Below are 24,161 nucleotides of genomic sequence, written 5' to 3'. Positions count from 1 at the left end.
GTTTGTATCACATTCCTGTTTTTTCCCCATTGATTTTCATTGATTTTGTTTACCAACTTAATTGTGGACGTAACCAACTTTATGTAAATCCAGTGCACACAGATATAAAAGCTGGCTTTAGAAAGTCATAAAATATAAAATTGAATCAAGAACGTGAGGAAGTCTTATAATTGTACATGGTAGTTCACTGTATGGTATTTTTTATTAGCCTTTCATAGCTCTTACAGTCCTATCAAAGCAAAATGGCAACATTCATAGCTTTATGTTGACCCAGTTGGGTTTGAAAATAAATATCTGAAAATGCTATCAATAATGTAAATAAAATTAGATGTTTTGTTTTATGAAGGATTTTAGTTGTACTTTTTTATATGGGGGTGGAAATGTTTAAGCTGAAATGTTTGACTTAAAAAGGGTTCTGTATGCTGCTGCATTTAAAGTCCAATTTTGTAGTCTTGTGATCCCTGTATAATAGCTTCCGCTAGCTAGTTTTAGATGTAAACTCCAACTTTAACATTAGTACAGATGCTTTGGACGGCTGGTTCAAAGGCAGCGTATAACAGCTGCTGCTGCAACCTGTTGTTAGCAACAGCTAGCATTTACAACAAGTAAAGCTATCTGTCCATCAGAAACTTCATAAATCACAGCATTGAGGTAGAGCAGCCAGAGGACTTCAGAGTGAAAACCAGAAAATATGTATACCTTTTCTTCCATCCATCCATCCATCTTCGACCGCTTATCCGGTGTCGGGTCGCGGGGGCAGCAGCTCCAGTAGGGGGCCCCAAACTTCCCTTTCCCGAGCCACATCAACCAGCTCCGACTGGGGGATCCCGAGGCGTTCCCAGGCCAGGTTGGAGATATAATCTCTCCACCTAGTCCTAGGTCTTCCCCGGGGCCTCCTCCCAGCTGGACGTGCCTGGAACACCTCCCTAGGGAGGCGCCCAGGAGGCATCCTTACCAGATGCCCGAACCACCTCAACTGGCTCCTTTCGACGCGAAGGAGCAGCGGCTCTACTCCGAGCTCCTCTCGGATGACTGTGCTTCTCACCCTATCTCTAAGGGAGACGCCAGCCACCCTCCTGAGGAAACCCATTTTGGCCGCTTGTACCCTGGATCTTGTTCTTTCGGTCATGACCCAGCCTTCATGACCATAGGTGAGGGTAGGAACGAAAATTGCCCGGTAGATCGAGAGCTTTGCCTTCTGGCTCAGCTCTCTTTTCGTCACAACGGTGCGATAAACAGAATGTAATACCGCACCAGCTGCTCCGATTCTCCGACCAATCTCACGCTCCATAGTCCCCTCACTCGCAAACAAGACCCCAAGGTACTTAAACTCCTTCACTTGGGGTAAGGACTCACTCCCTACCCGAAGAAAGCACTCCATCGTTTTCCTGCTGAGAACCATGGCCTCAGATTTAGAGGTGCTGATCCTCATCCCAGCCGCTTCACACTCGGCTGCGAACCGATCCAGAGAGTGCTGAAGGTCACAGACCGATGACGCCATCAGGACCACATCATCTGCAAAAAGCAGCGATGAGATCCTAAGCCCACCGAACTGCAACCCCTCCCCGCCCCGACTACGCCTCGATATCCTGTCCATAAATATTATAAACAGGATTGGTGACAAAGCGCAGCCCTGGCGGAGGCCAACCCTCACCTGGAACGAGTCCGACTTACTGCCGAGAACCCGGACACAGCTCTCGCTTTGGTCATACAGAGATTGGATGGCCCTAAGAAGGGACCCCCTCACTCCATACTCCCGCAGCACCTCCCACAGTTTCTCCCGGGAGACCCGGTCATACGCCTTCTCCAGATCCACAAAACACATGTAGACTGTTTGGGCATACTCCCAGGCTCCCTCCAGGATCCTTGCGAGAGTAAAGATCTGGTCCGTTGTTCCACGACCAGGACGGAATCCGCATTGTTCCTCTTCAATCAGAGGTTCGACTATCGGCCGAACCCTCCTTTCCAGCACCTTGGAGTAGACTTTACCAGGGAGGCTGAGAAGTGTGATACCCCTGTAATTGGCACACACCCTCTGGTCCCCCTTTTTGAAGAGGGGAACCACCACCCCAGTCTGCCACTCCTTCGGCACTGTCCCAGACTTCCACGCAATGTTAAAGAGGCGTGTCAACCAAGACAGCCCCTCCACACCAGGAGCCTTCAGCATTTCTGGACGGATCTCATCAATCCCTGGGGCTTTGCCGCTGTGGAGTTGTTTGACTACCTCAGCGACCTCCACCAGGGAAATTGACGATAATCCCCCATCATCCTCCAGCTCTGCCTCCACCACAGAGGACGTGTCAGCTGGATTTAGGAGTTCCTCAAAGTGCTCCTTCCACCGCTCTATTACCTCCCCAGTTGAGGTCAACAACGTCCCATCCTTACTGTATACAGCTTGGATGAGTCCCCGCTTCCCCTCCTGAGGTGGCGAACGGTTTTCCAGAAGCACCTTGGTGCCGACCGAAAGTCCTTCTCCATGTCTTCTCCGAACTTCTCCCACACCCGCTGCTTTGCCTCTGCCACGGCAGAGGCTGCAGCCCTTCGGGCCCGTCGGTACCTTGCAACTGCGTCCGGAGTCCTCTGGGATAACATATCCCGGAAGGACTCCTTCTTCAGTCGGACGGCTTCCCTGACCACGGTGTCCACCAGGGTGTTCGTGGGTTACCGCCCCTTGAAGCACCTAAGACCCTAAGACCACAGCTCCCCGCCGCAGCTTCAGCAATGGAAACTTTGAACATTGTCCACTCAGGTTCAATGCCCCCAGCCTCCACAGGGATGCACGAAAAGCTCCGCCGGAGGTGTGAGTTGAAAGTCCGTCGGACAGGGGCCTCCTCCAGACGTTCCCAATTTACCCGCACTACGCGTTTGGGCTTACCAGGTCTGTCCAGAGTCCTCCCCCACCCCCTGACCCAACTCACCACCAGATGGTGATCAGTTGACAGCTCTGCCCCTCTCTTCACCCGAGTGTCCAAAACATATGGCCTCAGATCAGATGAAACGATTATAAAATCGATCATTGACCTTTGGCCTAGGGTGCTCTGGTACCACGTACACTTATGAGCATCCCTATGTTCGAACATGGTGTTTGTTATGGACAATCCATGACTAGCACAGAAGTCCAACAACAAACAACCACTCTGATTCAGATCAGGGAGGCCGTTCCTCCCAACCTTTTCTTCATAACCGTAATAGCACTTTCTGTGTGACACACTGAACGCGCTCCAACTCAGTTCTGTCGTCCTGTGCTTTCTGGATGGACTGGGCCGATGGGGCAGCGCTGTTCCTGTGTTTGGGGGGTGTGACCTGCGTGCTCAGCCAGGAGCCAGATATAGGAAACTGGCTCAGTGTGTCGTCACACAGAGCCCAGACTAAAGAAAACTGCTGAAACAATTCTGAACACTGGGTAATCTGATTTTTTGTCTCACAGGGATTTCTTTTAAACATGTTTAGCTCATTATTTGACACTTTGGCCATGTTTAACATGAACATCTGGCATTGTAACATCATAGATATTAAGGTCTCCTTTAACAAATAGTATAAATCAAAAGGGGTTTCTGGGCTCTATTCTAACTTAAATTAATAGTATATACTACTACACTGTAATATAAAATGTCAATGTGGAAATTTAAGTAAATTAACAAGCAAATCCATATAATATTACTGAACGAATATCTTTTACTGTCAATTGTCACTTATTGCACCTACTTTTAGTCATGTTTTTACCGTATCAAATCTTAATACTTAGATTTAGCTTTAAATAACTCAAATATTTGTGAATAAATGATACACTCTGATAGTGTTTTTACAAACTTATGTGAAAACAATACATTTTCTTTTGTGTGTGTAATTACAGTGATTGTGGCTGTTTTAAATGACAAAAACTGTATTTTTACAGTTTAATACTGCTTATAGACATTTTTACTCTGACTAAAAAAACAATTTTCCAAGGTATTTGTTTTCCAAATAATGAATTTTTCCATAATTTTACGAGGTATTCGTCAATTCACAAGTATTCTATGTAACATGACAGAAAAATACTTTTTGTTGCTGTTAATTACCACTAATTCTATCAACTTTTAGCAGTGTTTTTACAGTATTAAACTTAAATTTAACAGTTTTATCTTATAAATAAAAAAAATATTTGTGAAAATACAATTAATTTAGAATGTATTTTTAAAGTAATTTTATGTGAAAAAACATACATTTTCTGTAAAATAATGATAATGCTGTTTATTCACAGTTACAGCTTTTTACGTTATTTTACATTAGACATTTAAATTCACAGTTTATTATTGTAATTTATTGTTTTTTTCTGTATTTAAAAAATACAGAAAAAAACTGTAAATTTAACAGGAAAAAGTGCGTAAAATTACAGATTTTTTTTACAGTGTAGCGATACGCTACCAATACCATCCAAAGACTGAGACTGCAGGTATATGTTATATGCCCATATATGTTTAACGTGTTCATATGTTTTGTTAATTTTCACAATGTTTAAAATCTTCAGTTAACCTAGCCAGTTAACCTAGTCATTCTCCATTTCCCCACAGTAATCCAGTAGCTTTCTTGTGAGCACATTTTAACATCTAAAACTACGGTGATTTACATGTCACTGCTGCATTCATCAGTCTTTCATTCTGTGTAAAACCCTACCATACTTCACAAACATTACCTATTTACAATAACCACGTAACACTCAGATCTCTGTTAACTATGTGTCTGTTTATTTAGTTTCAAAGTGTAACACAGGTTAAACATTAGTCATATCAGCTTTGTCTTACCGCCGTCTTCTCGTTCTGTTTTAAGACTACAAACTGACTATGTGACAGATGTGTAATCTGTCATGTCCTGCCTTCTGAAGCTCTAGCCAGGCGCCATTCCTCGCCTAAAACAATATGAGTCTTTCCAGTAAGTGAAAAGGAAACTCACATCTACAAAGATAAATTTGATAGATGTGACTCCCTGATGGTCTAGTGGCTAGGATTCGGTGCTCTCACCGCTGCGGCCCGGGTTCAATTCCCGGTCAGGGAATGGTCAGGACTTAACAGATTCAGGTGTTACATTTGAAAGACAAAGTTCAGGGACTTGTTTTTGGTTGATTTAGATTTGTCAAATTCTTCCTCATTAGTTTAACACTGGAAACCCAACACTTTTAAAGAGTACCATTTCCTTTAAATCAGACCCCCGACAGCGGATGTATCCTTTTGTCATCATTGATGGGTCCCAAACACTTCATCTGCCTCTATCTAGGGGTGGCCAACTAGTCAAGGAACAGCAAGAGACTTGGTATTTAACACACCCCATTTGAAAAGTTCTTACAAAGCCATGAAAAGTATTAGTGTAATAATTTGCTAAAATTCTTTTTAGTAGAGGAATGTTTCCACAAGAGTAATAATGCCACATTGCTGATGCAATCAAGATGTTTTTTTTGAGGGATTAAGATACATATCACAAGGATGTTGGTGGGAAACTATTACATTGAGTTATTCCTAAACCCGGACCTTGAAGTTTCCATGATATCTTCATCAAAATGAGAAAAAAGTTAAATTCATTATTTTTGATTCACAGGATATTATGAGACTGTACATTTGTTTAAAGCAACATTTAAAACATGACTTGCAAGGCAACAACAACTTTCTACATCTGACAAACGATGTAAGCATTCAGAGAACAGTCGTGTGTCACTCTCCAGAAGGCGTTTTCTGACAGCGTGGTGCAGCCTGTATCCTGGATGGATTTGTCTGGCTGCCCTTCTCCCCATTTCGTAAAGGTCAGAGGTCGGTTTTTCATATCAGCTTCAAAATTCCCCTCAGCTTTGTTAGTGTTGACGTTGATCCAGGCTGTTTTGTTGTCATCCCCAAACACCTGAGTAAGTACGTTGTTCTCCTCCTCGTTCTGGGGCAAAGCCAGCTCTAGGCCTCGTTGGGAGCAGAACTCAACGGCCCTGGAGAAAGAGTCCCTCTTCTTGTAGGACACAAAGTATTTCTGGCCAACTCTTCGGACAAAGTCATAGTTCACGACTGAAATGTAAAGAGAACATGCAACAAATCAGAAATGAATAAAGTGAAAATGACTGTTCAAGAACTTCCAAAATGTATTGTCATCTTGGTCCTACAGGATACTTACCCAGCTCTAACTTAGCGAGGCTGTTCTTTAAGGTCTCAAGTTCCTGACCAGAGACACCTGGATCAAACAGATCAAGTTCAGTTACCAATTAGACCTGAGTCCACATTTTGTCAGACATACATTCTCAAATAAAGTAACTCTGCCTGCTAAAGATTTCCCAGCGTGGTCAGAAAACATAGAGTCTAAAGTGGCTGGTAAAAACATCAGGGCACTCATGTTATTTGCACTACATAGAGTGTATATATTTTGTATGTTTGTTTTAAGTGTCCATTTCATTATAATATTCAGATTTACCATACATAATTGAACATGCACATGTATTTTAAGTTCCATTAAAGAGGGGGGAGGTGGGGTCACATTTGAGCATTTTAAAATGTACTTGAAACTAACACATTAGTTACTTCTGAAGTCTCTAATATAGTTACATTTGGAAGAACTAGTAACTATAACTAATAACTTTTTAAAAGTAACTTGCCCAACACTGGTAAAGTGTATCTTCTCTTCTTCTATCTCTGAACACTCTGAATGATGAGTAAACCAGAATACATTAATGTTCACTCTTTTCCGACATTTATGTACCTTGATGTATGTGTCTCAGACAGAGATTGACCGTTTATTTGAGTGTGGTTTTAAATTGGTGCTTTATAGAAGAACTTTAGACCAACAAAAAAGATGGGTCTCAAGTAGGGTTGCACAATATGCGAAAAAATGCAATACAGTATTCAAAACATTGTCGACTATTGTGGTAACGATATTACGATATTACAGATATATTATAGATAAACAGATACTGAAGTGTGCTCAGATCTGCATTTCTGCTGGTAACAGTATTCTGCAGAAATACAACAAATTTATTGTTGGAATTAAAACAAATCAAATTCTCTGAGTATCTTTTGCGATGTGTCCCAGCCTTTCGATACATGTTTATTACGCCAGTTAATATTGCACCAGCATGTGGCTGGGTTAGCTCAGTTGGTAGAACAGGCGCACATTTACAGAGGTTTGGTACTCAAAGCAGCTGCCGCTGGTTGGACTCCGACCTGTGAAAGTAATTTCATGAAATATGCTCTTTAGAATCCAGAAAATATATAACCTCGTCCACAGAATATAGCAGATCCAGGCGGTCCAACTGGTCCCCACGCTCCTTTTGGTCCAACAAATCATGTGAACAAGAGCAGGGAAAGAGACATACAAGATGATTAACAATCTAAAGCTCACCGAGGCTGTTATTACATTACATGTCATCTAGCTGATGATTTTATTCAAAGCAATTTAAAATTGCTATATATCAGAGGTTGCACACCTCTGGAGAAATTAGGGGTTAAGTGTCTTGCTCAAGGACACATTGGTTGATGTAACACAGTGGGAATCAAATTAAATATGTTATATCCACTGTGCCATCACCACCTTTTATGTTTGTTATGTTTGATGTCTATTTGAAAAACAAAATATTGTGTGGATAGAACGTTCAGACAGATTTATGCTAAATTACTCATAGAAGTCTGAGTCACAAGGTTCATTCTCTGGTGAGCATTACAGCTAAAATACATTGGGCCCATCACTGTCATTGTTTCATGAAGTTTCTCACAGCTGAGCAGACTGTCCTCTGAAAACACCAACATAAGTTGTTTGTTCACTTAGCAATTACAACTCATATTTACGTTTATAGTAGCTGTAGTAGTCAATGTAAGATTGCCAAGTACTACATAAGGAGACAAGTTGGGGTGTGGATTGGTCAAACAAATACAGGCTTTTCACCCAGGAGACTGGGGTTCATGTCCCCTTTTGAAAATTAAAGTAACTGGGGAATTTGTTTTGTACTTTACAGAACAAACGGAGCTATGTCACTGTGGAGACTGAACAAAGTTATATTGTATGAAAACTGAACTGAGTATTATTGTTTAAAAGTTATCATGTGAATATTTTGAAACCTTGAGAAATGAAGACGAACACCAGCCGGCTCTGGCCAGCAGGGTAAGATAAGATTAATTTGCAGCTGTGACTGTGTGAATGAGCTATTGTTTCTTTAATACAACGTCAGTGAACTGAGTTAACCTTAAAACTTGCCTAATACACCCAGACTCTCTTTAACCAATAGTATAGCATATAATATGATGTACTAACCAACTTTTATGTAAAACACTGATGTTTAAGCCCACATTTATGTTAAATAACTATATACTACACCCATTATGTAAATCAACTTTCTGTATACACCCACTTAAAAAAATGGCTGAGCAGGGAATGAAAGTTTTGGAAGACTGCTGAATGCATTTCAGCTTTATTCTCCTTTATACCCAAACCACAATCCTTTTCTAAACTTAACTAAGTAGTTTTGTTACGCAGACAAAACCAAATAAGTTCATTTTTGTGCATAAACCTAACTAAACTGTAAGTGTTTCACAGTGTTAACAATGTGTTTAAAACTGTGACAGTTGTGTGTTTTGGTTTAAAATGAGGACAGAAATTGCTTGTGTGGGTTGTATTGGAGTGTTTTTATTATGGTTCGGAGGACTTGTTGCAGCTTAAACAGCAAGTCAAATGAAGAAAATATACAAGTGACCTCATAAAACTCCTGGTAGATTGGATACAGCTTGTGGTTAAAAACAAACTGATGTGCCTGGCCAACAGAGGGGTGCCAGAATTCAGACTAATAATGATTAGAGTTTGGTCAGAACAAGTGTTCCAAGGAGCGAGATTGTGGAAGTCAATATTACCCACCAGGTTCCCCAGGTGCCCCAGGTAGCCCAGGTCGCCCAGCTGGCCCAGCTGGCCCGTCATGTCCTGGGTCACCTTTAGGACCAGGAGGTCCTGGAAGCTGACTGTAGCCAGTAGAAGACATCAGGCAGAGGACGCAGAACAGTAGGAACATCCTCATCTTCAAAATACAGAGCATCATAACATTTATTGGAGCAATAATTTTTTATTCTTTCAGTAAATTAGATCACTAGAGGAGGCAAGATTTCTGGTACAAAGAGGTAAACTTTACCTTAACATTACTGATAACCTGTTTGTCACTGGGATCAAACATTCTGAAATCTAAATGTCTTTAAGTCCTTTGAAATCTACAGTAATAGAATTATAGTTAAGATTTTGCCCTTTTTCAGGCTACATCAGGAATATTGTTGTATCATAGTTTACAACCACTGGCTCAAAGTCAGTCACATGAAATCAAAGGTGGGTATTTAAGAACTCAAGCTTTGGCAAATAATGACAACCACAAATGATGTGTCTCCGGTAGTCTTCTGTTCGTTGTAAAGCTTCAGAAAAACTGATGAGATTTCTATTACAGCCTGTGTTCAGTGCAACAACAAGTATGTTGTTGTGTAATAATTTAAGATCTCTAATTCTAGCACCAAATAGTGTTAAACAGAAAGGTACTCACAGAATACATGAAAAGTGATCTGCAGGATGTGCTGCTTCTTCGCAACTGCCAAAGAAAAGTGACGAGGACGTGGTGAGAGTGCATACATATAAGAAATATGAGTGTGTTTTGAGGAGTGATTTTAAACGAAGCACCGCTTCGACATGTCTGATCAGAAAGGGGATTCCAAAGTCTGGAAACAAACATGTTGCAACACATGGAGTGCATTTTCAATCCAAATGAAACACAAGCAAAGCATTTTTAGATTTGTATTCCGTAAAGAAAGTAGGAGCTAGCCAATGGTGGAGGAAGTACTGAACTTCAGTAAAATCTTAAGTAAAAGTACAAATAACCAGAGACATATTTACTTCAGTAAAAGTATAAGAACCACAAGGACAACCCTGCTTAAGTAGAAAGTAAAAAGTAGGCTACCTGATTTTAAATTAAGTATTAAAAATACTTGCATAACAATTTATTCTCTCAATGTCTATATATGTACACTGTAAAACATTTTTTTTTTTTATTTAACTTAAACATATGTGTAACCTGGTTGCCCTGGAATTCTAAGTTGTTTGGAAATCAGATATTAAGTTGCCACAAAGAGACAATCAGTTCTCTCGACTAAAAGTTGGAAGTTCACTTAACTAATGACATGTTCAGTCAACTAAGGTTTGTTTGTAAACACAACTTTTAATTTAGTGGATCCAACTTCTAATTATGGATTATATGGACTAATGATTGTGTGGAGTCAACTCCAATTTACATCAGTTCAACAACAGTATATAGTGGGGCTAATATGCATTTTTAAGTTGTCTTCACTAAGCTTTTTATTTGTCTTGACTTTATTATATTTGTTGAATTAACATATCAAGTGAAAATCTAAGTTCTTCCAACTTTCTTCTTTAAGTTTACACAAGACAAGTGTGAGACAAGATTGACAAAAACTTTTATTTCCCAAATTCAAGTGTTTCAATGCAAACATTGGTAAGACACAGCATCAACACAAGGATTTCTTGTGTGTGTGTGTGTGTGTCTGTGTTTGAGTGAGTAAGAGAGAATGAGAGAGAGTGTGTTTGTGTGTGTGTGTGTGTGTGTGTGTGTGTGTGTGTGTGTGTGTGTGTGTGTGTGGGAGGGAGAGTGAGTGTGTGTGTTTGTATAAGAGAGTGAGTGTGTGTGTGTGTGAGACAGTGAGTGTGTGTGTGTGTGAGATGGAGAGTGAGAAAGAGTGAGTGTGTGTGTGTGTATGTGTTTGAGAGAGAGAGTGAGAGAGTGAGTGTGTGTTTGAGAAAGATTGAGAGAGTGAGTGTGTGTTTTGAGAGAGAGTGAGAGAGTGTGTGTGTGTGAGAGAGTGAGTGTGTGAGAGAGAGAGTGAGTGAGTGTGTGTTTGAGAGAGAGTGAGAGAGTGGGTGTGTGTGAGCGAGTGAGAGTGAGTGTGTGAGAGAGAGAGTGAGTGTGAGAGAGAGTGAGTGTGTGAGAGAGAATGAGAGAGAGTGTGTGTGAGAGAAAGAGAGAGAGAGTCTGTGTTTGAGAGAGAGTGAGAGAGTGGGTGTGTGCAAGAGTGAGAGAGTGAGTGTGAGAGAGAGAGTGAGTGAGTGTGAGAGAGAGAGTGTGTGAGAGAAAGTGAGAGTGTGTGTGAGAGAGAGAGAGAGTGAGTGTGTGTGTGAGAGAGAGAGTGTGTGTGAGAGAGTGAGAGAGAGTGTGTGTGAGAGAGAGAGTGAGTGTGTGTGTGTGAGAGAGAGGGTGTGTGTGTGTGAGAGAGAGAGAGTGGGCGTGAGAGAGTGAGTGTATGTGAGAGAGAGAGAGTGAGTGTGAGTGAGTGAGTGAGTGAGCGTGTGTGTGTGTGTGCGTGAGAGAGTGAGAGTGTGTGAGAGTGAGTGAGTGTGTGTGTGTTTGTGTGTACGTGTGTGTGTGTGAGAGAGTGAGTGTGTGTGTGTGTGTGTGTGTGAGATAACGAATACCCAAGTGTGCAAGACAACTCAATAACTCAATAAAACCAGCATATTTTGAGACAGAGCAAAACAACTCTCAGTACTTCTAGCCCACCTCAGCATCAACAGCTAATATATGCAACAGTGTGCTTACCAGAACATGCAATGTTTGACAAAGCAACTTAACAAGGCTATTTATTTGAGTGAGTAAAACAATATTCGAATGGCAATAGTTTTCTCCTTTTCATCCCACGACCAACTGACCTTACTAGGTTACAAGATCTCAAAAGGCACACTTATAATAAAGGAACAGTAACACCATGACAACCTTGTAGCCAAAATAACAGGTGGCACTTTAGAGGAATATAAAAACAACCAGGAATGTCTAATCCATCTCAGCATCAAACACCTTTGAGAGATAGGTAAAACTATCTGGACTACCTAGTCCATCTATTCATCAGCCGCCCACACATAACTGTGTGTTTTCCAGAACATACAATGCGATCAACAATCATTTAGTTTCACAGGCTCTTGGACATGAGCTTGTTCCGGAGTTCATTAACTCTTGCAGAGCAAGTATCTCCACCAATGTTCATTATTACCTTTTGTATTACCTCAAACATGTACTTTAGCTCTTTTGGGTAGTGGATGTTGAAGGCATAGAGCAGACCCATCAGCAGGGCGAATGCGTTGGGTACATCCTTCAGGTCTTGAAGAACAATATGCTCCTCCAGAATCAGTGCAATATCCATCATCTCCTTGGGGACAGGGCGTTGAGGATCCTCCTCTATGACAACCAAGATTCCGACGTTCATTCATTTCACTGCCTCACTCTCTTTGGTTGGCTAAAAACACAACAAAGTAATAAGAATAGATTGCAAATACATGAAAATTCAAGATGCATTGCAAACCTGGGTATAAATATCTGATGCAAACTAATGTAAATGTAAACGGAAGAAATTCAAATGCATTACATGTAAAAAAAAAAATAAATAGGAAAATCCAAGGCACTCTATGTCAAAATTATTTAAAAAGCCTTTTTGTACTGGCTAGACAATTAAAAAGACATAGGGAGAAGCAACCGAAGGCACAGACAGTCTTCTTCAGGAATGCTTCTCCCTATGTCTTTTTAATACATTATACTTTCAAATTAATGAGATAGGAATCCCGTCACTGCAACTTTAAATAATTCACTTTTCCTCCATTTAACCCTCTTGTTTGGTCCCGGGGTCGTTCTGAAACCAAAATGAATACAAAGCAGCTTAGCAGTTCTTTGTATTTAAGAGGACATGAATGTGCGCAAGAAACACAATTGCAAGTAAAGGTTTTTGTGAGCATCTTTATTGTCAACACATGTAAAGTTACCATGTGTTTGTACACAGTAGACATATCTACTGCTGTATTCACTGTCTGTGGCAAGTCCTTCAAAACCTGTTCTTGACTTGCTTTTTCCCACATCCTCTGAACGCTTAGCTAACTAAATGACTTACAGTATGTGAGTCTCAAGTAATTCAATTGTTGGATTCAGGTCCAAATTTTGACATTTTAGTGCAATGCAAAGAAAGGTGCAAAACAGATTGCTTTCTACTTACCTGGAGCGATGCAGAGAAGGGGGGGGCAACTAGTCAAGGAAGAGCAAGAGACTTGGTATTTAAGACTACAAACTGACTATGTGACAGATGTGTAATCTGTCATGTCCTGCCTTCTGAAGCTCTAGCCAGGAGCCATTCCTCGCCTAAAACAATATGAGTCATTCCAGTAAGTGAAAAGGAAACTCACATCTACAAAGATAAATTTGATAGATGTGACTCCCTGATGGTCTAGTGGCTAGGATTCAGTGCTTTCACCGCCGTGGCCCGGGTTCAATTCCCGGTCAGGGAATGGTCAGGACTTGAGAGATTCAGGTGTAAGATTTGAAAGAATAAGTTTGTGGACTTGTCTTTGGTTGATTTGTCAAATTCTTCCTCATTAGTTTATCGCTAGAACCCCTACACTTTTAAAGAGTACCATTTCCTTTAAATCAGACCCCCGACAGCGGATGTTTCCTTTTGTCATCATTGATGATCATAAACACTTCATCTGCCTCTATCTCAATAACTATTCTTTTCATTTTTTCAAACAGTAACTTGTAATAAAAAATTACATTTAACCATTGATTTTCATATTAATTATTCATAATAAGATGTCCAATGCCTCTCAGAGTATATGACTTCTGTATCTTTACTCAGTGTCTTCTCCTTGTAGGAGACAACTGAATTTGTTATGTTTTGGCATTTTCCCACCAAGGAGGGCTCGCTGATTCCACTCTGAAATCCAAACGACAAGGAAGCAATTTCAAACAGCGGGGGTAAGTTAAAGTTTCAATTTATTTGGATAAATTATTTAAATTGGACATTGAGATGGTTTGTGAGACAAATACTGACTGTGATTCAACTGAGGGATTCGGGGAAAGTTATCTTTTGTTTTGTAAAACTTTGGGTTGCGTACAAAACAGGAGAAAGAGAAGCTAGTTTTTTTGCAATTCTTCTGGTCACACTTGGCACTATTTTACATCTTTTGTCTGTAGTTCTCTATTCTGTCAGGACTTAACTCTACCTCCCCCACCTCTTCTTTTTTTTCTTGTTCTGTCTTGGCAAGAAGTATTATGCTTTTGGGTCGTCTGTCCATCTCTACATCAGAATCAGAAAGACTTCATTGATCTGTGAAGGGAAACGCTTTAAAAGACTGCTCCTGTGAGCCGGATTTGAACCATTAACCTCAGGATTCTGATTTACGCTGCTACAGTCCTCCGCTCTACCAACTGAGCTATCGAAGGGCAACAATGTACATGAACACACTCTCCATTCTTGTTGATGTAATGACACAGGACCACCCTGGAGGGAATTTCTGACTCATCAGGGCCTGTAGCTCAGTGATAGAGTGCACTTCACAGTCTCAATGCCAAGATGTATTACAAGATTTGAAGTGAACATTATATAGCATAGCGATGGTGGTATAGTGATGAGCATGGCTGCCTTCCAAGCAGTTGTCCAGGGTTTGATTCCCAGCCATCGCAGTAGTTTTCTTTGAGTGATGTTACTTGCTTTTTTTTTTTACAAGAAGTCAGCAGAAAGGTTACTTTCCCAACCTGGTTTTATAAAACATTAGATCTCTTTGGGCTGCACGATTATGGCCAAAGTGATAATCATGATTAGTTTGATCAATATGGAGAATATCACAATTATCTGTTAATTTTCTACTCCAAAGTGCTGGAAAGGAAGGTATCACCAATCATTGAACCTCAGGTTAACAAGGAACAATCTCAGCAAGGTGATTGATGGATGATTCTAGTTACTTCACCAAGTTCTGCCCAAATGACACAGCTGTGACATCACACTGGTTGGCTTCCAGCTATGTAACATTTGCAAATGGCAGTGGTGGGATTTGAACCCACGCCTCCAGAGAGACTGGAGCCTTAATCCAGCGCCTTAGACCACTCGGCCACACTACCTGCAAACAACAGCTCTCCACATTGTGACAAACACCGGCTTCATAAATAAAGGTATGCTTGGTAATGGTATTGGAAAAAAAAACCTTTGCAAGGAAATAGCCAATACTTATTAAAAACTGCCAATACTTTATTAAAGAACTTGTGAACATCTTCTTTTGCATATTCACTGTAAGGAGTCATTACTCCTCCAACTATTGTTCCAGAGACAATAGGATATACAGTTTTAGATTGGAAGGTAACTGTCCAAGACCAAAGACTACATGGAAATACCTCAAGTGATCAAAACAGTTTGTCAAAATTTGCAGCACAGATATAAAACCACTCTTTAAAATATGTTCATGTATCATGTATCATCTGCATGTGATTTCTTACCAGCAAGTTTCTGGAGGTCCAAATGGCATCGTTGATGGCGGCAAAGTGCTTAGCTGTTAATCTGCTCCCTAAAAACACTAACAGGTCCGGCACTCCTTTCCCTCTTTTGGCTTCTTCTTTGCGCTCATTCCCACTTGGACCTCCACAGGAAATAAAAGATGGCTCGTTACACGTCTAAAATCACTTAAAAAAAGAGCTGATGAGTAAATCAAAGCTAAAATCACTGCCTTTTTTAAAACACCAATGTGAATGGTCAACGTGTGAGCAATCAGGAAGCTCACATAAAAGATAGCTGTTGGAACCTTGGTCCTTCCTAAACCTTCCCTCAAAACGTGAATCACAGATTTAACAGCCCCTGGGCAGGTTAAGGAGAGCAGAGTGACGCAGCGGAAGAGGGCTGGCCCATAACCCAGAGGTTGATGTATCAAAACCATCCTCTGTTAGTTGTTATGAATTGCTTCAGCATTAAATTGATGTTTAACAAAGCAGCTCCTGCTGCAAGTGTCTGAAGTTAAATTTCTGCACCTGCTGAAGGCTGTTACGAAATTACAGTGGTCATACATCCTTTAACACCCATAAAAGCTGAAGGGTACACCCTTACTGGCATGTGAAATTGTGCTGTCTGATAACCTGAGGTATGAAAGAGAGCATACTGCTAAGTTTGTGTCACAGGAGGTCTTAGTCTACCACTACGTTCTATAACCCTACCAGTCAGATTACCACAGGAGGTAATATCTTCTGCAGCTCTTTTAAAGACTCTACCATAATACCTGCTGGAGATGCCTGGTCCTCATACAGGTAAAGCATGAGCTCTACCACTGAGCTACATTCTTTTTTACTTTTTTCTGAGATAGACTTAGACTCATCTTTATTAATCCTTTTGGCATGACTCCTGCAAGGAAATTGAAATATTACTGAATAAAAGAAGAAACCTGGGTAAAACATGTAATGGTAATGTTGTATATGGCTTCAAAACCTGTAAATGCAACTGCGGTGGCTTGAAATCAAACCTGGGCAAAATGATTGCACTGCTATGGTATAAATTATAGTCGAAAAGTAACACACCTGTTGCCTTTCTGCTGGACAATACAACGTTCACTGCAAATCTTGTAACACAGACTGAAAATAAATGCTAAGAGATACATTGGTGGAGACGGGTGGCTTCCAGTACTACTATTTGCTGGTGGTTTCCTGGTCACAGCGACAAGCTTGATCATTGACAGACAGTTGCACGCCATTTGTCACAAAACTGTTGGGGGGGCCTTATGTATTTGCTTGTATTACATCAAGTGACCTGCATACCAATGACCGTCAGTGATGGCAAAAGTACTCAATGCGCATACTTAAGTAGAAGTACAGATAATTGTGTTAACAAATACTCTGGTAAAAGTAGAAGTACTGATTTAACTTCTTTACTCAAGTAAAAGTAACAAAGTACAGGCTTAGCAATTAGAGGACTCGCCCCAATGGTGCTCTTAAAAACCTCCTTCACCATTCTAAATGTCTAAGGGACAGTTGGTAGGTTTCATGTATTGTACAACCTCGGGCTTAAATTCCTCAAACACAGCTGAGTATGTAGAAGAATTAGATAAAAAGACCTTAACATTAGCACCAGTAATTTTGTGTGACCACCATTAAAGGATGGCTTTCATTGTTGGCAGAATATGAACCTGCGAGGGGAGACCCCAAAGGATTTCTAGTCCATCGCCTTATCCACTCGGCCACGACAACCTGAAAAGCTATGCGATACCGCAATGCACTAATATGGATAACCTATTCAAGGCAAGGCAGCTTTATTTATTTTTTATTTATTTATTTTTATAGATCATTTCAGCCACAGGGTAATTCCAAGTGCTTTACACTTAAAAAGGAGTTATGAAATTTAAAAAATAGATAAAACACAAGAATAAACAGTTAAAAAATAAAATCTGATAAAACACAAGAATAAAAGTTACAGTGCAGTATAACAAATCAAACATTAAAGATATGAACAACCATTAAAAGACAGGTCTTCAGCCTTGATTTAAAAGAACTGAGAGTAGCAGCGGATCTGCAGGTTTCTGGGAGTTTTTTCCAGATATGAGGAGCATAGAAACTGAAAGCTGCTTCACCCTGTTTAGTTCTGACTCTGGGGACAGAAAGTAGACCTGTCCCAGATGACCTGAGAGGTCTGGGGGGGTCATAGTGTAGTAGCAGATCAGAAATGTATTTTGGCCCTAAACCGTTTAGTGATTTATAAACTAGCAAGAGTACTTTGAAATCAATTCTTTGAGACACAGGAAGCCAGTGTAAAGACTTCAGAACTGGAGGGATGTGATCCAGTCTCTTGGTCTTAGTGAGGACTGGAGTGATGTGATCCAGTCTCTTGGTCTTAGTGAGGACTCGAGCAGCAGCGTTCTGAATCAGCTGCAGCTGTCTGATTGATTTTTTAGGGAGACCTGTAAAGACCCCGTTACAGTAGTCAAGTCTACTGAAGATGAAAGCATGGACCAGTTTTTCCAAATCCTGTTGACACATAAGTCCTTTAACCCTTGATATATTCTTTAGGTGATAGTAGGCTGACTTTGTAATTGTCTTAATGTGGCTGTTAAAGTTCAGGTCTGAGTCCATGACTACACCAAGATTTCTGGCTTTGTCTGTTGTTTTTAACATTGTTGTTTGAAGCTGAGCGCAGACTTTTAATCGTTCCTCTTTTGCTCCAAAAACAACCACCTCAGTTTTTCCTTCATTTATTTTCAGAAAGTTCTGGCACATCCAGTCGTTAATTTGTTCGATGCACTTAGTCAGTTTAAAGATAAACACTTGCCCATCAAGTGTAGAATAACATCAGCTGTGAACTGTAGTTGTGTTTCCCATAAAACTGTCACTACAAAAAGATCTAGGGCCCTTTAGCTGTTGTAATCATTTCAATTTAGTGTCATTCATATGTGATCCCTGGTTAACATACAGTATATTGTCTTTATGACATAATTATTTAAAGCACTATGAAGTCCTGTTGCAAGAAGCAAAAATAATAGATTATTTAAAAAGACAGGATTATCTACTATCAGATCATTGAAGTCACATTTCCAGAGAAACGTGTAATCATTGGACAGAGAAAGTTCAAGTTTAACAAATTATGTAAAGACTAATGGACTGCAATTTTGAATCAGTTTTATTAGAAAATCATCAGAATTGTCATTTATTTAATGTTACATAGCCTAGAGATGTGTTGTAAAGTGGCATATGATGATAAACAGACCTATTCACAATGTAATATTGTGTCTTTTTATTGTTTTTTTTGTTCAGCTACATTATCTGCAAACTTCAACTGCCCCAGTTATTACTCTCTGCTGACTCGCCAGAAGATGGAGCTGTTGACTTGTATTTTTCAGGATAGAAATGAAGTAAAGCAGTTGAGATTAGAAGATGAATAGTGGTGTAGTCAAGTCAACTTTTTTCAAGTAGTTTGCTACTTTTACTTTTATACTTTATGTAAATTTCCAAGCCTGTACTTTGTTACTTTTACTTGAGTAAAGAAGTTAAATCAGTACTTCTACTTTTACCAGATACTTAGTTTAAGTATCTGTACTTCTACTTGAGTACGGGAAGTGAGTACTGAGCGATTCATGGCGTGGTATGAAATATGAAATGTTAGAAATATGTTAGACGGAGACAATACTGGCACTCGCTCCTCCGGTTAGTTTTTCAGTAGTAGAGCACGATTCTTTACTTCACTAGGCTACTGCAAAATAGAAATACTCAAAATGCCCCTGTGAGTGTCAGACTACATGCATTATGTTGTTATTATTGAAAGTTAATTTACAACAAACATTATAATAGCAGTTTCTTAGAAGAATTTTTACAGTGATGGATTTCACAGTTGACAGGATCCATAATAAGACAGCACTCTGGTTCCACTGGGGATTGAACCCAGGACCTTCTGCGTGTACAGCAGACGTGATAACTACCGTAAATTCCGGACTACAACGCGCACCTGATTAAAAGCCGCAGGCTCTAATTTTAGAAAGAAAATCAATTTTGTACTTGTACAGGCCGCACTGGCTTTTAAGCCGCAGGTGGCCCACGTTGTAATACGAGATATTCACACAGAAAGATATTACACGTGAGGATTTTTTAACTTTTAATTTAATCTGTATGGTAACAAATACATATTGTGAATGCTTTTTTTCCGAACAGTGCCTAATTTTAATTATGCGTAGGCCTACTGTACGTACCGGTAACACACAAATAACGTTGTGTATGTTTTTTTTACTGAACAGTGCACGAACAACATTCCAATATCTCCTAACGACTGCTAAAAAATATTTACCGGTGTACACACTGCAGCCTACCAGGAAAAGTCATTAATCGCCGTCTTGATCTTCCTCCTGTGCACTAAAACCATCAAAGTCCTCTTCTTCAGTGTCCGAAGTGAACAGCCTCAGGATCTCGTCACTCACTTCAGTCTCTTCGTCGTCGCTCTCACTTGAGCGCACGCGGTCCTCTTCATCACGCAGCAGTCCAGCCTTTCGAAACCCGTTGGTGATGGTGGATGTTTTGACACGGCTCCACGCATTTAGGATCCACTGGCAGACTTGAGTTAAAGATGCTCTTCGCATGCGGCCTGTTTTGGTAAAGGATTTCTCTCCGCTCGTCATCCAATCCTCCCACTCAACGCGCAGTGCCACTTTAAATGCCCAGTTCACGCTGATGTCCAGTGGCTGCAAATACTTAGTGGTACCCCCAGGAATACAGCTGGAATTGAGTTTGTACTCTTGATGGCAGCTTTCACTGAATCTGTGATATGGGCCCTCATGCTGTCCATAACGAGCATTGCTTTTTTTCTGCGAAAGAATCCCCCTGGTCGCTTTGCGTAGCACTCTCTCAGCCAATCCTTCATTAGGCTCTCCATCATCCAACCTTTCTTATTAACTTTCACCACGATTTCTCTTGGGAATTTTTCCTTTGGCATTGTCAGCCGCTTAAAAATCACCATCGGTGGAAGTTTTAGTCCGGATGCTGTACAGCTCAGAACACAAGTAAAATGCGTTCTCTCATGTCCACTGGTTTTCAGTGTGATGGACGAGTCACCTCTTTTATTAACAGTCCGAGTGAGAGGCAGGTCGAACGTCAAAGGTACTTCATCCATATTTATGATCTCATCTGGCCCGATGGAATTCTCCGCTATCTTGGTTTGAGTGAATGTGCGGAAGTTAGCAAGTTTTTCCTCGTAGTCGGGAGGGAGCTGCTGACACAAAGTTGTGCGTGCCCTGACGGACAGGCCTTTTCTTCTCATAAATCTAAAACACCACGATGGCCCACCACTAAAATCTTCGAGTTTCATTTCGGTGGCGATGGCTTTAGCCTTCAGTCTGATCTGCACGGTGGAAACACCGCGGCCGCCCGCTCTCTGCGTGCTAACCCAGTCTTCAAGAACGTTTTCAAGTTCGGGCCATCTGCTATGATTACCTCTGAAAGCTTTTGTCGTCTTTTTGCACTGACTCAGTTCTTCACGCTGGCGTCTCCACCGCCTCACCATCGATTCATTTATGCCAAGATTACGTGCAGCAGCTCGATTACCCTCTTCAACGGCCAGATTGATCGCCTTTAACTTAAAAGCTGCATCATATGCTTTTCTTCGAGCGTTTTCCATGTTGTTGAGGGTGAGTTCAAATGACTGATTTACAATAATGTAATTGTGAAAGTGCGCTTGATTTATCACAAAATTTCATTGGACCTCTGTAAACTACTCCTCAATTTTATTGGTCTACTGTTACGAGGCAAAAAGCTTTTGGCGGGATGTGAAAAAAAAAAAAACATGCATTAGCCGCGTCGTAGTACAGGCCGCAGTGTCTAAAGTGTGGGAAAAAAGTAGCGGCTTATAGTCCGGAATTTACGGTAACTCTTCAGCCGGCGGAGACATTTCACTTCAGACACTTGCAGCAACAGATGCTTTGTTAAACATCAGACTGGAAATATATTTACTGCTGGTACAAAGTATATGAATTAGCAGAGGATGGTTTCGATCCATCGACCTCTGGGTTATGGGCCCAGCACGCTTCCGCTGCGCCACTCTGCTCTACTGTGCATGCTCAGGGGCTGGAAAAATAAGCCGAAATATGTCGGTCAAAGGCAGAAAGAAACTGTTCACTTGTGGCCATTAACAACAAAAAGACAAACTTGAAGAATAAAAAAAAATAGTATGCATTGTCATGTTTCCTGTATTGAGTATCATTGTCAAACATAACACCATACCTTTTGACAGCGATAAGTACCCCACTAACACAGAACGTTTAGAGAACGTTAAGGAACGTTAGTTTTTGGTTCTCTAAAGGTTAGTTCGAACCAAAAGCTGAGGTTTAGAGAACGTTCCCTCCTGGTTATAACGTTCCCTGCTGGGATTTGGACCCGGGATCTCCTGTTTACAAGACAGACGCTTTAACCACTAAGCTACAGCGCCTTCTACAGATGAGCCTGTCTTGCAAGAATACAATGAGCTAATGAACACGGTTGCTTCCATCCATCCATCTTCGTCCAGCAGCTCCAGCAGGGGACCCCTATGAACTCCGGCAAATGAAAACAGCTGGACATGTCCTTGAGCGACGCCTCAGGACTCACTGTTGATAGGCAGGCCTACCGAGAACAACAGAAGTCCTATGCAAGGACCTTGAGAGATGAGAGACCCTTTTCCCACAGGTCTGGTAAAATCTAACCTCCATGCCATAAGTCCCCTCATCACAAAGGTCATTAACCACTCCCTCCGGTCAGGCCATGTTCCATCAACACTGAAAACAGCTGTAATCATGCCATTTCTTATGGAAAGCAATGGAAAGCTTAAAACACAGTCCTAATTTAGTCCTCCTCAACATTCAACATAGTGTTTGCTGTGTGGTGTGTCTGTTTTTTAAATATTTCTCTCATGTTAACAGTATTGACCAATACGGTGGGCATTCTAACCTCAGCTGACACACTCACGCCATGCAGGCAGTGTGCAGGAGCCCTAAGCTTCCAAGGTAAGACTGAAGGAATTCATGATAATAAAAACTTTATAATCTTCACACTAAAGTTGCAAAAACACCTCCAACAAAAGGCTTTTATTTGCTTTACATGGACACATGTAATGTTATGGTACAAAACAGCATCACATGTCACTTTAGTGCTCTTGAAAATCAGGCTACATCTTTGTTGCATATGTTAAGTATCACAAACCATGTGGAAACACTTTATTCAGTGATAACCAGGCACTGCTGGGATTTGGACCCAGGATCTCCTGTTTACGAGACAGGCACTTTAACCACTAAGCTACAGCGCCTCCTGCAAATTAGTCCGTCTTGCAAGAATACAATGAGCTAGTGAAAAGGGTTCCTTCCATCCATCTTTGTCCAGCAGCTCCAGCAGGGGACCCCAAACTTTCCTTTGCTGAGCCACATCAACCAGCTCCGACTGGGGGATCCTGAGGCGTTCCCAGGCCAGGTTGGAGATATAATCTCTCCACCTAGTCCAGGGTCTTCCCCGAAGCCTCCTCCCAGCTGGACGTGCCAGGACCAGCTCTCTACGGAGGCCCCCAGGAAGCATCCTTACCTGATGCCCTAACCACCTCAACTGGCTCCTTTCATCGCAAAGGAGCAGCGGCTCTACTCCATACCCCCACCATCCATTGGGTTAGAGATGCCAGCCCCCTCCTGAGGAAACGCATTTTGGCCGCTTCTGACGTCCACTGTTCCCTCCAACATGGAGCTCTTCCAGATTGTTGAAAAGCTCTAGCAGCTGGATGTGCTGCAATACAAAAATGAGCTGGTGACCAGGTCAAGATGCCTCCTGGGGACCTCCCTAGGGAGGTGGTCCAGGCACGTCCAGCTGGGAAGAGGCCCCGGGGAAGACCCAGGACTAGGTGGAGGGATTATATCTCCAACCTGGCCTGGGAATGCCTCAGGATCCCCCAGTCGCTCGAAAAAGGGAATTTTGTCCAGTCCCCTTCTGGAGCTGGTGGACGAAGATGGATGGCTGGAGCCCTGTTCACTAGCTCATTGTATTCTTGCATGACAGGCACACTTGTCACAGGCGCTGTAGCTTAGTGGTTAAAGCGCCTGTCTCGTAAACAGGAGATGCTGGGTCCAAATCCCAGCAGTGTCTGGTTTTCTCTTAGAGTATCTGCACTACAAAGAGTTTATGTATTTGTTTTTGCTGTAGTGATTAACAAGCATTTAATTTTGCCCAGTTGTGACCTGTTGAGGGCAAATAAATATCAAAAGCGAAATGGATTAAACACATTTGTTAATGCTTTTAAACCTTGTTTTGTTGGGGCTGATTGTGGCCCAGGTGTACACCAGTACCCTGTGACATCACTGTTGGGTGGGGTTTCAGGTGCATGTGATGCTGACTGAGGTCAGAGGTGAAATAAACATGAATTTTACCGGCCAAGGCACTTTGGGCGCTGACTGTATGATTTTAACGTCTTCAATGCTGCTGGAATGAAAATTGATGAATTGATTATTTGATATTAGTTGACTATATCGGGACGCAACGGAAGAAAGAATCACCAGGTAGTCATGGATACAAGAATAGGGGACGCAACTCGTAAAGATCTGCATTGCCAATAAACTGTAATTTCTCAAAATATCGTCCTTCTCTATATGCCTTTGCATTTTGGATGCTTTTCTAATGTTTAGATATGGCTACATTCACAAAAAGTACTCAATACTGCACTGTACTCTGTTCAGTTGTTTACACCGAGTTCCTCCAATATGGCCACACATCTGGGTTCACACCCAAGGTGCTGCTGGGATTTGAACCCAGGATCTCCTGTTTACTAGACAGGCACTTTAACCAACTAAGCCACAGCACCTCAACAAGAGGCAACCCTGTTAAGTCTTAATTTGTCTTTTACCTTGTATAAGCT

General features: G+C 41.3%; 1 protein-coding gene and 6 non-coding genes across 7 annotated transcripts; 2 read left to right on the top strand and 5 right to left on the bottom strand.

Moving 5' to 3' along the window:
• Positions 1-4,701: 4,701 nt before the first annotated feature.
• On the bottom strand, positions 4,702-9,742 carry LOC116683704 (mannose-binding protein C). Its single transcript, XM_032509973.1, has 5 exons — positions 9,512-9,742; positions 8,848-9,004; positions 7,220-7,270; positions 6,127-6,183; positions 4,702-6,020 (listed from the first exon to the last, which is right to left on the bottom strand). Exons 1-5 carry the CDS (start codon positions 9,716-9,718, stop codon positions 5,638-5,640), a joined length of 855 nt encoding a protein of 284 aa, XP_032365864.1. The 5' UTR covers positions 9,719-9,742; the 3' UTR covers positions 4,702-5,637.
• Positions 9,743-13,227: 3,485 nt separating this feature from the next.
• On the top strand, positions 13,228-13,299 carry trnae-uuc (transfer RNA glutamic acid (anticodon UUC)). Its single transcript has one exon. It is a non-coding gene; the product is annotated as a tRNA-Glu (tRNA).
• Positions 13,300-14,826: 1,527 nt separating this feature from the next.
• trnal-aag (transfer RNA leucine (anticodon AAG)) lies at positions 14,827-14,908 on the bottom strand. Its single transcript has one exon. It is a non-coding gene; the product is annotated as a tRNA-Leu (tRNA).
• A 6,361-nt stretch (positions 14,909-21,269) lies between these two features.
• trnam-cau (transfer RNA methionine (anticodon CAU)) lies at positions 21,270-21,341 on the bottom strand. The gene has a single exon. It is a non-coding gene; the product is annotated as a tRNA-Met (tRNA).
• A 1,160-nt stretch (positions 21,342-22,501) lies between these two features.
• trnat-cgu (transfer RNA threonine (anticodon CGU)) lies at positions 22,502-22,574 on the bottom strand. Its single transcript has one exon. It is a non-coding gene; the product is annotated as a tRNA-Thr (tRNA).
• Positions 22,575-23,322: 748 nt separating this feature from the next.
• trnat-cgu (transfer RNA threonine (anticodon CGU)) lies at positions 23,323-23,395 on the top strand. Its single transcript has one exon. It is a non-coding gene; the product is annotated as a tRNA-Thr (tRNA).
• Positions 23,396-24,033: 638 nt separating this feature from the next.
• Positions 24,034-24,107, bottom strand: trnat-agu (transfer RNA threonine (anticodon AGU)). Its single transcript has one exon. It is a non-coding gene; the product is annotated as a tRNA-Thr (tRNA).
• Between the last annotated feature and the right edge of the window lie 54 nt (positions 24,108-24,161).

The sequence above is a fragment of the Etheostoma spectabile genome, unplaced genomic scaffold (assembly GCF_008692095.1).
Source record: "Etheostoma spectabile isolate EspeVRDwgs_2016 unplaced genomic scaffold, UIUC_Espe_1.0 scaffold00019063, whole genome shotgun sequence".
NCBI lineage: Eukaryota > Metazoa > Chordata > Actinopteri > Perciformes > Percidae > Etheostoma > Etheostoma spectabile.
Note: the sequence above shows the minus strand (reverse complement) of the source record. Positions and strands in the feature narration are given on the sequence as shown.

What these genes read in the sequence shown, in the direction of transcription:
- LOC116683704 (XM_032509973.1), bottom strand. Translation starts at nt 9,718, where the DNA reads ATGCACTCCATGTGTTGCAACATGTTTGTTTCCAGACTTTGGAATCCC. An exon ending in GATCACTTTTCATGTATTCT is followed by an intron (nt 9,005 to 9,511) that starts GTGAGTACCTTT and finishes TGTATTTTGAAG; the next exon opens with ATGAGGATGTTCCTACTGTT. An exon ending in CCTCGCTAAGTTAGAGCTGG is followed by an intron (nt 6,021 to 6,126) that starts GTAAGTATCCTG and finishes TTTACATTTCAG; the next exon opens with TCGTGAACTATGACTTTGTC.